At 33.2% G+C, this 12,583-nt stretch overlaps 1 protein-coding gene across 1 annotated transcript in view; it reads left to right on the forward strand.

The window, feature by feature from the left end:
• ADAM2 (ADAM metallopeptidase domain 2) overlaps positions 1-12,583 on the forward strand; it is a 99,622-nt gene that overhangs the window by 43,599 nt on the left and 43,440 nt on the right. The window contains exons 8-11 of the mRNA XM_036838930.1: positions 2,900-2,971; positions 3,393-3,559; positions 4,598-4,679; positions 12,430-12,566. Coding sequence (XP_036694825.1) covers positions 2,900-2,971; positions 3,393-3,559; positions 4,598-4,679; positions 12,430-12,566 — 458 coding nt within the window. The remainder of the gene's footprint in view (positions 1-2,899; positions 2,972-3,392; positions 3,560-4,597; positions 4,680-12,429; positions 12,567-12,583) is intronic.

Genomic DNA, 12,583 nt, shown 5'->3' on the forward strand with positions numbered 1-12,583 from the left:
TTATTTATTTATTATTTATTTTTGGCTGTGTTGGGTCTTCGGTTCGTGCGAGGGCTTTCTCTAGTTGCGGCAAGCGGGGGCCACTCTTCATCGCGGTGCGGGGACCACTCTTCATCGCGGTGCGCGGGCCTCTCACTATCGCGGCCCCTCCCGTTGCGGGGCACAGGCTCCAGACGCGCAGGCTCAGTAGTTGTGGCTCACGGGCCCAGCCGCTCCGTGGCATGTGGGATCTTCCCAGACCAGGGCTCGAACCCGTGTCCCCTGCATTAGCAGGCAGATTCTCAACCACTGCGCCACCAGGGAAGCCCTAGGTTCAGTTCTTAGATGCATATAATGTTTATAGTTTTATGTCTTCCTGATAGACATCCCAGTCCTTGAAAATGTACTATGTCTTCTGTAACAATTTTTTTTTTTTTGGCCATGCTGCATGGCGTGCGGGATCTTAGTTCCCCAAACAGGGATGAAACTGTGCTCCCTGCAGTGGAAGCATGGAGTTTTAACCACTGGACCACCAGGGACATCCCTTCTGTAACAATTTATATTTAATTGTTTTCTTTCCTTAATTAAGTCTGTCAGTCTCTGATGTTTGCTTGGATTATTTAATACACTCATTAATTTTTTTGGTGGGAGGTCTTTCAAATCAACTGAATAGCTAATTCATTTTTTAAGGACAGCACAGCATACCATTGTACTTATATACCATAATTTATTCATTTATTCTATTATTGGTGAGTATTCACTTTGTTTCCCATTTTTTAAATGTTGCTTTGTCACTATAAATAATGCTACATGAAGTATCCTTAGTCATGAGTTCCTACACCTTGGGAATTTAATCTCTGTGAAAGTAGGTCACCAGGAGTATGGATGATGGGTCAAAGGATATGTATGTAGTTTAATTTTAATAGATATTGTTCATTGCTTTATAAAAAGGCTGTAACTTTTTGCATCTCCAGGGTAAAACTGAAAGTAGTATTTTCCTCTCATACCTGCCAACGATTAGTTTTATATTTCTCTTTAATTTTTGTCAGGCAATGGGTATAAAATTATATCTCATTGTAATTTTAACTTCCATTCCTTAACTGAGAATTAATTTGAACATCATTTAATGTTTACTGGCCACTAGTATTTTCTTTTCACTGAACTGACAACTTAATCCTTTTGCTCATTTTATTAATGGTTGTTTGCCTTCTTGTCAACTTATAAGAAAACTTTGAATATTAAAAATATTCATGCTTTGTTCATTATCCACTCAATGTGAAGGAGCATATCACCTGTTTTCTTCTAGGTGTTTTATGGTTTCAGGTCTTGCATTCAAGTCTTTAATACATTTTGAATTATTTTTTTGTGTATGGTGTAAGATAGTAGTACAGTTTCATTCTTTCGCATGTGTTGTACAGTTTTCCCTACATTATTTATTAAAGAGACTGTCCTCTCCCCATTTGTTGTAAACTAATTAACCCACGATAATGTGTTGGTTTTTTTCCTGAACTCTCTATTCTGTTCCATTGATTTATGTGTCTGTTTTAATGACAATACCACCCACAGTGCTTTGTATCAGTAATATAGTTTGAAATCAGGGAACATGATGTCTCCAGCTTTGTTCTTTCTCACATTTGCTTTGGCTAGTCAGGGTCTTTGTAGTTCTATACAAATTTTAGGTCTGTTTTTTCTATTTCTGTGAAAAATGCCATTGACATTTTGATAAGGATTGCATTGAATCTGTATATTGCTTTGGGTAGTGTGAACATTTTAACAATATTAACTATTCTAATTTATGAGCTTGGAAAAACTTTCCACTCATTTGTGCCTTCTTCAGTTGCTTTCATCAATGTCTTTTAGTTTTCAGTGTAAAGACCTTATCTCCTTGGTTAAATTTTTCCTAGGTATTTTATTCTTTTGATGCAATTGTAAGTGGGATTGTTTTCTTAATTTCTCTTTCTGATAGCCTGTTATTATTATAAAGAAATGTAACAGATTTTTGAATATTGGTTTTTTATCCTGCAACTTTGGTGAATTTTTCTTAGTTCCAACAGTTTTTTGGTGGAGTCTTTAAGGTTTTCTATATATGTCAGCTGCAAACAGTGACAGTTTTACTTCTTTTTTCCCAATTTGAATACATTGTATTTCTTTTTCTTGCTTAATCTCTCTGGCCAGGACTTCCAATGCTATGCTAGATAAGAGTGGCGATAGTAGGTATCCTTCCCTTGTTCTTGGTCTTAGAGGGAAAGTTTTTAGCTTTACACTGTTGAGCATGATGTTGGCCGTGGCCTTTATTATGCGGAGACACATTCTCTCTGTATTCACTTTGTTGAGAGTTTTTATCCTGAAAGGAGGTTGAATTTTGTCAAATGCTTTTTCTGCATCTATTGAGATGATCATATGATTTTTTATTCTTTATTTTGTTAACGTGGTGTGTATCACATTGACTGATTCACAGAAACAGAACCATTCTTGCATCCCTGGAATAAATCCCACTTGATCATGATGTATGATCCTTTTAGTGTGCTGTTGAATTCGCATTGCCAATATTCTGAGGATTTTTCCACCTATATTCATCAGGAATATTGGCCTGTAATTTTCTTTTCTTGGGGTGTTTTTGTCTGGTTTCAATATTAGGATAATGCTGGCCTCATAAAATGTGTTTGGAAGGCTTCCTTCTACTCTTAATTTTGCAAGAGTTTGTAGTGCCTTTTTTTTTTTTTTTTGTAGTGCCTTTTTGTATTTTTTTATATTTTTCATTTTCACATGTTACATCTATAATAATAAATAATATTTAAAAACTAATAAATTGGTCATTTAAATAATTTCTTAACTCATGCTTTTAAATTTTAAACATAATAACCATCATTAAATATTAAGCAATATATATTTAGATCTAAAAGGCAATTATCTTTTTCAGTATAATCGTATGGGTTCTGATACAACTGTTGTCACTCAAAAAATTTTCCAGTTGATTGGATTGACCAATGCTGTAAGTGTTTGCTTTTGCATTTGTTTGTGTTACTTAAAGAATTCTCAGACTTTTATTATGACCCTGCCTGAATACACATATTGTGTGAAAGAGGGCAAATATATAATCATCTTAAGTTTCAGTTTTCTAACTGTTTAATTGGAGTAATAATAATTGTAAATACCTAATTAGGGTTTTGTAAGGATTAAATTAAACACTTGACGTTGGGCTGGCTTAAGCACAAGCATATCAAAATGTTACTTATTACTTGTTTTATTAGTGATATTTATTACTTGCTAATAGAATTTATAAGATCCAATCCGGATTTAGAGTTTAGGTTTTTAATATTTACATCAGTATAGTGTTTATTTTTGCAGATAAATTCCCAAATCTATTTAAACCATGTAGTTTGAACATATTTTCTTTATGTCTTCTATTTTAGATTTTTGATTCATTTAATATTACAGTAATTCTATCTTCATTAGAGCTTTGGATAGACGAAAATAAAATTCCGGTAACTGGAGATGCCAATGAATTATTACACAGATTTTTAAAATGGAAACGATCTTATCTTGTTTTGCGTCCACATGATGTGGCATTTTTACTTGTGTAAGTATATCTTGGCATTACTAAATCTTATACATTAGAAAGCACATGTAATTTGACCTAATTTCTGACAGTTGGCAGGACCTTAGGGAAAAAAATCTTGTGTCATTTTTTTATGTACAACATCCTGTGAATATTATTTTTCACAACACAGGTTTTATAGTAGAATTACTAATATCAATTACTCTATTTATTGGCTTATAGCTAAAACTCACTTCAATCTTATTACCATGTTTTCTTACCTTGAGTAGATAACATATCATTAAATGTGCCTAACTATACATAAAATATTAACAATATCTATCTGAAAAAATATACCTGAATTCTATGAATATAGTAATATGGCCTTCTTTTAATGTTTTATTTCCATAAAATCAAAACAAAATAGTGATGAAATGGAAACACTACTGTACATTTCAATATCTCTGACATACTATATTCACAGTGAGCTGCACTTTTAAAAATATAAGCCTCCCTTTCTATTTAATAATATCTTTGTTTTTCTCTTATCAATATTCAGAACCTATATGTATTACATATTATCATATTATGTAAAAATCATGTATATAATTATAAAATTACAATCTTTTAAGTTATTTTTTGTCCCACAAATACGCATGCCTTTGCATGGCTAGGGCAGGCTAATTCTGTCTGATTAAGGGGAGACTTCAACACATAAGCTTACTCTGCCCATTTATCAACTTCATTGGCTTAGCTTTCTACTTTTAAGGAATTTTATTTATTTTTATTATTTTTACATTATAGGAATCAGTATAATTTTTTTAAATTACATTAAAAATTCTTCATTATTCTCTAAAAATCCGTATGATAATACACTTTTTATTATTTGTTTTTTAAATCTATTTGCAAAATAAGCAGACACATTTAGTCCCATTCTATGCTTTGTTATCCTAGTGTTAAAGTGGAAATATCTATGAATTTGTTATATAAGTATGCAAAACAAAAAATATTAGGTAAATTTAACATTAATTGTTCTTAATTTTACAAAATTTTATGATTTGCTTCTTTTTTAAACTTAAGTTACAGAGAAAAACCAAATTATGTTGGTGCAACCTTTCAAGGGAGGCTGTGTGATAAATACTATGGAGGAGGTGTTGCTCTGGTATGGTATGGTTTAAGTTACTTGGCTAAGATGTATAAGTACGATGCTGTTTAGAGTAATATATGATTAAATATTTCTGTATTTTATTATGGCTCAGTATATTAAAATTTGCATGATGATTCTAGGCATCTTTGTTCCTGCTGCTGACAGAAATGTGTGAACTATAAGAAGTCCTCATTTAACTTAATACATATAAAATTTTTACAATTTTCCTCTTGTGAGTTCAAATTATCCTCTTTTAGAAAGTTAAGGTAGTGATCTATTTTATAGTCTTATAAGAAGCTCATAAATTTTTCATATACTCAATATTTAATAACTAATTTTAATTTCAAGCTTAGATTTTGATCATTTTCTTCATTATGTAGCTGATTCAATTATGAAGCAAGTTAAAATAAAACTTTTGAAACTATTTATCAATTGCCACAAAATGCTTCCTGGGACATAGGTGAAGAATAACATAATCAAATGCACTAATTGGCATTTCTATCTTAGTAGAAAATCTTGGTGTGCTTAAAATTGGTATGTTTCTGCTCTTATTTAATAACGCTTTGGTTATTCTGAAGTATAAAACTTGCCTTTTTAAATTTTTTGTGTGTTTGTACAAAATAATCTGGAGATTGAGGAGGGCTATGCATAATACTCTTGTTTAAGTGCACAAGTTAAGTGAAGATATAAGAAGATGAGTCAATGAAATGGAGACAAATTTCATCTTTAAAATTCATAATTCATGAAAATATGGCTTATCTTTTATGGGCAAATCATTACCTAGTCTCAAAAGCTAGAATTTGGCTTATTTACCTAGTCATACGCAACACTGAGAAATCTTAAGACTTTCACATGGAGAAGGCTTAGCTACCAAGTGGAAGGAAATCTCCTTGTTTACTGAAAAAGAGGGCAGTGGTCTCTGTACTGAAAGGAGCAATCAGAGAAGAACTCTTCTCGTATTCTTCTTTCTTATTCTCCACACTTCACTGGGGTAATCATTGCTGAACTTTTCGCTGGAAAAATCAGCAGTAGCTAATGTTCACAGGAATGTGATGTTGAAAAAAACAGGTGAAGCTCTGTCCTCTGATATTTAAACATCCACCACCCTCCCTACCTAATCACCCAGAGCTGTGGAATAAAATCTAGGAAACACATTCTTCTGAAGCTGCTTCTTCCTAAAGTTTATGGGTGAAACCACAACCCAAGTAGTTTTGGGGTGAGTAGAAGCAAGTAAATATAATCAGCAGGAGATTTTTGTTGTCTGCAGCTGTTTGCCCTTGGGTCATCCACTTATCTGTCCTGACGCAAGTTCACTCACAAGGACAGACACAAGTTAGTTCTTGGCATCACGAGTTTTATACATTACATACTACCAGACACATTATCTGTTGACCTCAGTTCATGGACTATACAGATCATGGGTATTAAACTTCCTCAGAAAAAAGCACACTACACAGCATTGACCACTTGAAGCAGAACTATGAGTAGTTGTAGGCCAGGAATTTCAAACAAAACAAAGTGTACAATATCATAGAAAAAGACTAGTTAGAAACATTAGATATGAACAATATAATAGTTATAATAAATTGCATGAGGGATACAATTGATACATATGGAGATAAATTATCGAATTAGGACCTCTCTCAGAAGACATCAGAAAAGTTAAAGAAAAGATAAAATTAAGAGACATGGATGATTAAAGTCAAAAGAACAGTTCTAAAGAAAAAATGGAGATAATTTCACAGAATGACAGTCACAGAACACTGTCTCCAGCCACTACCAGATCAACAAGGTGCCTACACCAGGAAATCCCTCCTGGAGTCGCCCCATGATCCCTGGCAGGAGGGGAGGAAAGTGGGTTGTCTGGTGAAAAGGACACATGGAAAGCCAAAAAAGAAGAGATAAAAATGCATACCAACAATGAAATGAAAATGTCAAAGGAAAATTGTTATGTTTCTAAAAAGAAATAAATCATATAACAATGAAGACGTTCAATAGTCAGAAAAGCCACACTGGATGCAAAAAGACTTTACGCTTAAAATATTGAGCTAAAAGTACTTTGAGGGCATGATTCATATCTAAAAAAAATTCATTCAAACAGAAGGGACAATAAAAATACTCTCAGGCATATAAGTCCTCAAAAGATTTGCCAAACAAAAGACTAACATTCAGAACATATTTGTAGAAATTACTTATATTTATGAAAAGCCACAGGGATTATGAAAACTAAAGAGAATAACTGTTGCTGAATTTTATCGTTACCTTAAAATGAAAATACCTGGGTTGGGGTGTGTGGCAAAGAAAGGTATGTCAATACTAAACCAGAACTCATATTCTATGATAGTGTAGAGATGGTTAAAGGAGAGATAAAAATGACATGAAAACATATTATAGAACTTGTCTTCTTAAGAAAACAGCAAAGATATTGGTATGTTTTAGAAAGAAGTAAGGGTATATGAAATGAATGTTGGTCTTAAGAACAAATAAGAAGAAAACTACACCATATAATAGTCTAATGGAAGAAATGTAAAGACAGCCAAGGAAGGAGAAACTTAAAAACAATAATGTAAAATAAAATGAATAGAAAATAATCAAATGAAATGTTTTAAACATACCCCAACATAATGACAATCATGTGAATGTAAATGAATTAAACTCACCAAGTAAGAGGTAGAGTCTCTGATGGATTTAAAAAATTTTAAAGACAGAGTAGGAATATATTAATAAAATTACAAAAATAATGGGGAACTACTACAGATATAAATAACATTTAAGAGATAATAGAACAATTTATAACTTAAATAAATTTGAAAACTTAGACAAATAGTACATTGTTAATAGAAGCCCATAATTTACTAAAAGTTACACAAGAAGAACTAGAAATTCAGAATAACACCAAACTATTAAAAGAATTGATATATTATTTAAAAATCTCACAAGGGGAGAAACAATGCTTTTAGGAACACATTCTACACAATTTTGAGGGAACCAATTATTTCAATCTTATATTTGCATTTCCTAATAAGAAGATACATTAGAATAATATGATAAAAATTGATGGGATCTGGAGTAGGCTATTTTAGCTGGGGGGATCAGAGAAAAACTTCGAGGAGAAGGTTTTTAAGAAGAGGAATGAATGATGAGACAAAGGCAGTCATTGCAAGACCTAGGAAATCAGAACCCATGAAAATGATCATTAAATTCAAGGCTTTCAGATGGAAATGAATATCAAGAACAAGATGGTTGTGAAAATATTGATTGTCGAAGTAAGCAACAGACTAATCATATACAGACCTTATGGATCTTGGTAAATCGTTTTGGATTTTATCCTCTTTGCAATGAAAAGGCACTGGGAGTTTTGAAGCCAGAGAGAAATATTTCTCTGGTTACCTTATAGAAAAGTGATCGTAGAGGGGTGAGGATCCACAACAAGGAGACCATATAGGAGACAATTGCAGATGAATGGTATTAACTGGTGTTTTATTCTTGGATATGCGAGAAGTAGCTTTTATCTGGTATATATCATGAAAGCAGAACATATAGGGCTTGCTAACTTACTGGATACATGCCATGAATGGCATGGAAACATCTGTGATTATGCCCAAGATTATTCTTGAGAAGCTAGGTAGAGGAAGGCAGGGCAGCTGGCTTTGGAGGCAGAGGGGAATGTAAGGGTGGAAGAAAGTTTCATTTTGAACCTGAACCTGTAAAATTTGAGAGATGCTTGTGGTGGTGAATTTTATATGTCAACTTGGAGGGATTTGATGAGATTATTTAAATCAGTGAAATCTGAGTAAAGCACATTGCCCTCCATAATGTGGGTTGGCCTCATCTAATCAGTTGAAGGATTGAATAGAACAAAAAGACCATCCTCTTCAAGCAAGAAGAAATTCTTCAGCAGAATAACTTCAGGCTTCATCTGTGCCATCCGCTCTCCTGTGTGTCCAGGCTGCCAGCGCACTCTGCAGGTTTAGACTTGCCAGCCTTCAGAATTGTGTGAGCCATTTCCTTATAATAACCCTCTTCATGTATAATATTCCTTATCATATGTGTGCTATTGATTCTATTTCTCTAGAGAAGCCTGATTAATACAATGGCTAATAATTAAACATAAATATATGCTTAAATATTAAACGATAGGTACAAGATAGGGTTGATGATGATGAATAGATGATAGATACATAGATAGACAGCTTTATGTCTCCTTTCTCCAGCACCACCTTGTCTCAATAACTATAGTTTTATGGTAAATCATTGAAAATGATAGTGTAAACCCTACTACTTCCTCTTCAGACTGATTTAGCTTTTCTAGGTTTTCTGACTTTCTCTTTTAAAATCAGCTTGTCAATTTCAACAAAACCTACTCGGACTTTGGTTTTTGAATTGAATCTTTAGGTCAATTTGACATCTTAACAATACTGATTATCCATGACATTGATAAACATGTGCTTTTTATTGCTTCATATAACGCTTCATATAATGTAACCAATAAAAAGAAGTACTGTTATACTCACCATTGATCTCAAAAACTGTATGTTGGGCAAAAGAAGCCACAAACAAAAGAATCTTTACTTCGTATACCATTTTTCTGAAGATAAAGTGTAGGAAAGATAAACCATATTGTTAAACATCAGAATCGAAGTTAAATTTTGTGGAGAGATAATTCCTGAAAACTTGCTGGAGAGAACTTCCTGAGTGATAAAAATATTTTGTACCTTATTCACTGTAGTGGTTGTGTAGGTATGTGTCACATGTACACATACATGCACTTCACAAATATGTGTGTATATATGTATGCACAAATAATATGTATAAATAAATTATGAATGTGTATATGTGTGTATATAGATATTGTATATATACATATATGTATGTGTATGTATATTTATATAAAACTGCATCAAGGCACTTAAGATTTGTACACTTGACTTAAGATAAAATTATTTTAAAAGCCTGAAGCCATCATACAGAATAAAATGTTATTAGTAATTTCAGAGGGACAATAATCAAAAGAGATTTTTTAAAGTTTTAATTTCAGCTATTAAAAATTATCAGGTTGTTTTCTCTTTATAAGTTTCAAACTCATGTATAATGCTACAGAAATTTTAACCCTAAGAATAAGAAAAAGAACAGACTATGTCACCAAAGGAAAATTAATGTATCAATGTTAACATAAAACAGCAAAATGTTTTTCAAGTAAAATAAATATGAATTTTAAGTGATTCATTATTTAGGATGAAACATACTTTGACTATCATTATATGAATAAACTTGAACTCATATGTACCTAGCTAAATAACTCTAAAATAAACAAAGCAATAATTAATCTCTCAGAACAAAATTTAGAAAATTTGAACACTATTGATAAGCTTTGTCTGAAAGGCCTATGTAGAATCTTGATTCCTAAATTAGAAACTATAAAACATACATGGCAGACACATTTATAGAAAATGACCACATGGTACACAATAAAGGAAGTCTCAATACTTACTTGTCAGGAAATTTCTCAGCCTAGTGATTGGCACATAAGAAGCCATAACAAACACCAGGTGTCGTTCTTGTTATTTGACAACTGTTGTCCTAAGCAGGCATTATTCACCAAAAGAAACTAGTCCGCTTAGTTGTAAATTTTTTCTAAAAATATTTTTAAAAATCCAATGCTAAATATAATTTTACTTTTTCCCTTACGTTATTTTCATAACAGAAGTAGTCATAACCATAACTCTTAGCAAATTCTCGTACTCCAGTCCATACGTTTTTCAAGGTTTTCGTACTAGTCTGTTATGGACTAAGTTGTGTCCCCCTAAAATTCATATACTGAAGCCCTAACCCCCAGTGTGGCTGTATTTGGAGAAGGGGTCTTTAAGGGAGTCATTAAGGTTAAAGCAGGTCATAAGCCTGGGCCCCTAATCCAATAGGATTGGTGTCTTTGTGGGAAGAGGAGGAGCCAGCACACAAGGAGGGAAGGCCACTGAGGACGCAGGGCAAAGGCAGCCCTCCAGAAGCCTGGGAGACAGACCTCACCAGAAACTGACCCTGCTGGCACCTTGAGCAACGTTCTCTGTGATATTGTTTGAGGGCAGCCCAAGCTGACTAATAGAAGTAAGAGTGTCAGAAAGGGAATGTAAAGAAATTCCATCTCAAATACAAAACCATGTCTTTGATCCTATGATACAAGGAAAGGAGAGACCAGAACATATGCACTAATCAGAAGATAAAGAATAAAAGAGCAGTTGCATATTGGGATTTTATACAAATAACATGAAATTTTTTGGATGTTGTTATTTCCCTCTTACTGTGCTATGAGTGATAATAAGGAACAGGAGAGATGGAGAAAAAGAAGCAATTGTAAAGATATATTGATAGAATGATTGCCAGGCCTTTTCTACAATATCCTGAAGACAAGAAAAGCTGAATAACTACACTGATAACATAATATCCTCTTATTTATTATATTATTATTTATAATATCCTATTATTTAAATGTTCGAAATTTATCAGAATCCGTCATTTTCTTCCCCATAGAATCAAGCATTCCTCCTCCTCCTCATCTACCTCCCCTTGCCCCCCTCCCCCTCCTCCTTCTCTTCTTTTTGTTCTTCTCCCTCCCTCCTTCCTTCCTCCCTCTCTCCCCTTATCCCCTCCACCCCTCTCTCTCTGAAAATGGATGGTACATTCACCTGTGTTATTTTGATAAAGGGACCATTTATCAATGTGTACACAAGATGTAGGGACTTTGCATTACCTCAGGGCTAGTAATAAAGAAATATAATTGTCACCCAGGCTTGAAGGAAAGGACAATGTCAGTTTATTAGGGTTATACATGGAAGGTAGAAACCTCTACTCAAGGGTTCGGACAGTCATAGGTACCCTGGAAGTGATGGTAATAAATACCCTGCTCTTTTCTCACCCTTTCCTCCCCATTAGACCAAATCAAGGTAAGAGAAGAGGGCAAAGGAACCCTTTGACATAATCCATTGGTATAGTCCTTCTGAGCTGGAGAGTAGGGTGGAAAGTAATGGAAAGTTGATTGAGAGAGGCAAACAGAAGATACCAAAATATATCCCTAGGAACCTATCTTGAAGTATAGTCATCAATGTTATTAGATATATTTGAAGGGATATTGTGATTTGTGGATTTTTCTTAAAAATCGTATGTTCAGTATGGTCTAAGCGTGCTATAATAAGCATCTTACACTTGTTAATAAGTGATAAAAGCATTTAGTTTTGAAAATAAAGTTTAAGCCACTGTGAAGAGTCAGCATTCTTATCATCAGTCATTATTACCATAATATAAATTGATTCAATGAGCTAATTTATGTTTTTTTTAAAATGCATGTAACAGCATATAAAATATTATCTCCTGTAATTAAATTACAAATGAGCACAAACTGTTCATTTATAATTGATACTCTGTGTGTATATGTGTGTGTCTTTAAAGACTTTCTTTTATGAGTACAAACATGGTTATAGCTATTGTTATATATGATTAACAAGTTATTGGGACAAATATGTTCTTGGCCTGATGCCACCAAATGAACCATACGTTTACATTTTTGTAAAATTTCACACTTCACTTTTCATATTTTCCTTATATTGATAATTGTACCTGTAACATATTAGGCCAACATGGATGGCACTTCTGTGATTAACATATTTGATGTCTCTATTCTATCATGTGACTATTTTTAATAATTACATTATACTCCAGGTAAATAAATTATCTCCTAAAATGTGAATGTATACATGTATGTTTTTTTTCCCAGCACCCCAGAACCATAAGTCTGGAATCACTTGCAGTTATTATAGCTCAATTACTGAGCCTTAGTATGGGAATAACTTATGATGACATCAACAAATGCCACTGCCCAGGACCTGTCTGTGTAATGAACCCAGAAGCAATGTAAGATGCTTTGCTTT

This window comes from Balaenoptera musculus, chromosome 21, assembly GCF_009873245.2.
Source record: "Balaenoptera musculus isolate JJ_BM4_2016_0621 chromosome 21, mBalMus1.pri.v3, whole genome shotgun sequence".
Classification (NCBI taxonomy): Eukaryota; Metazoa; Chordata; class Mammalia; order Artiodactyla; family Balaenopteridae; genus Balaenoptera; species Balaenoptera musculus.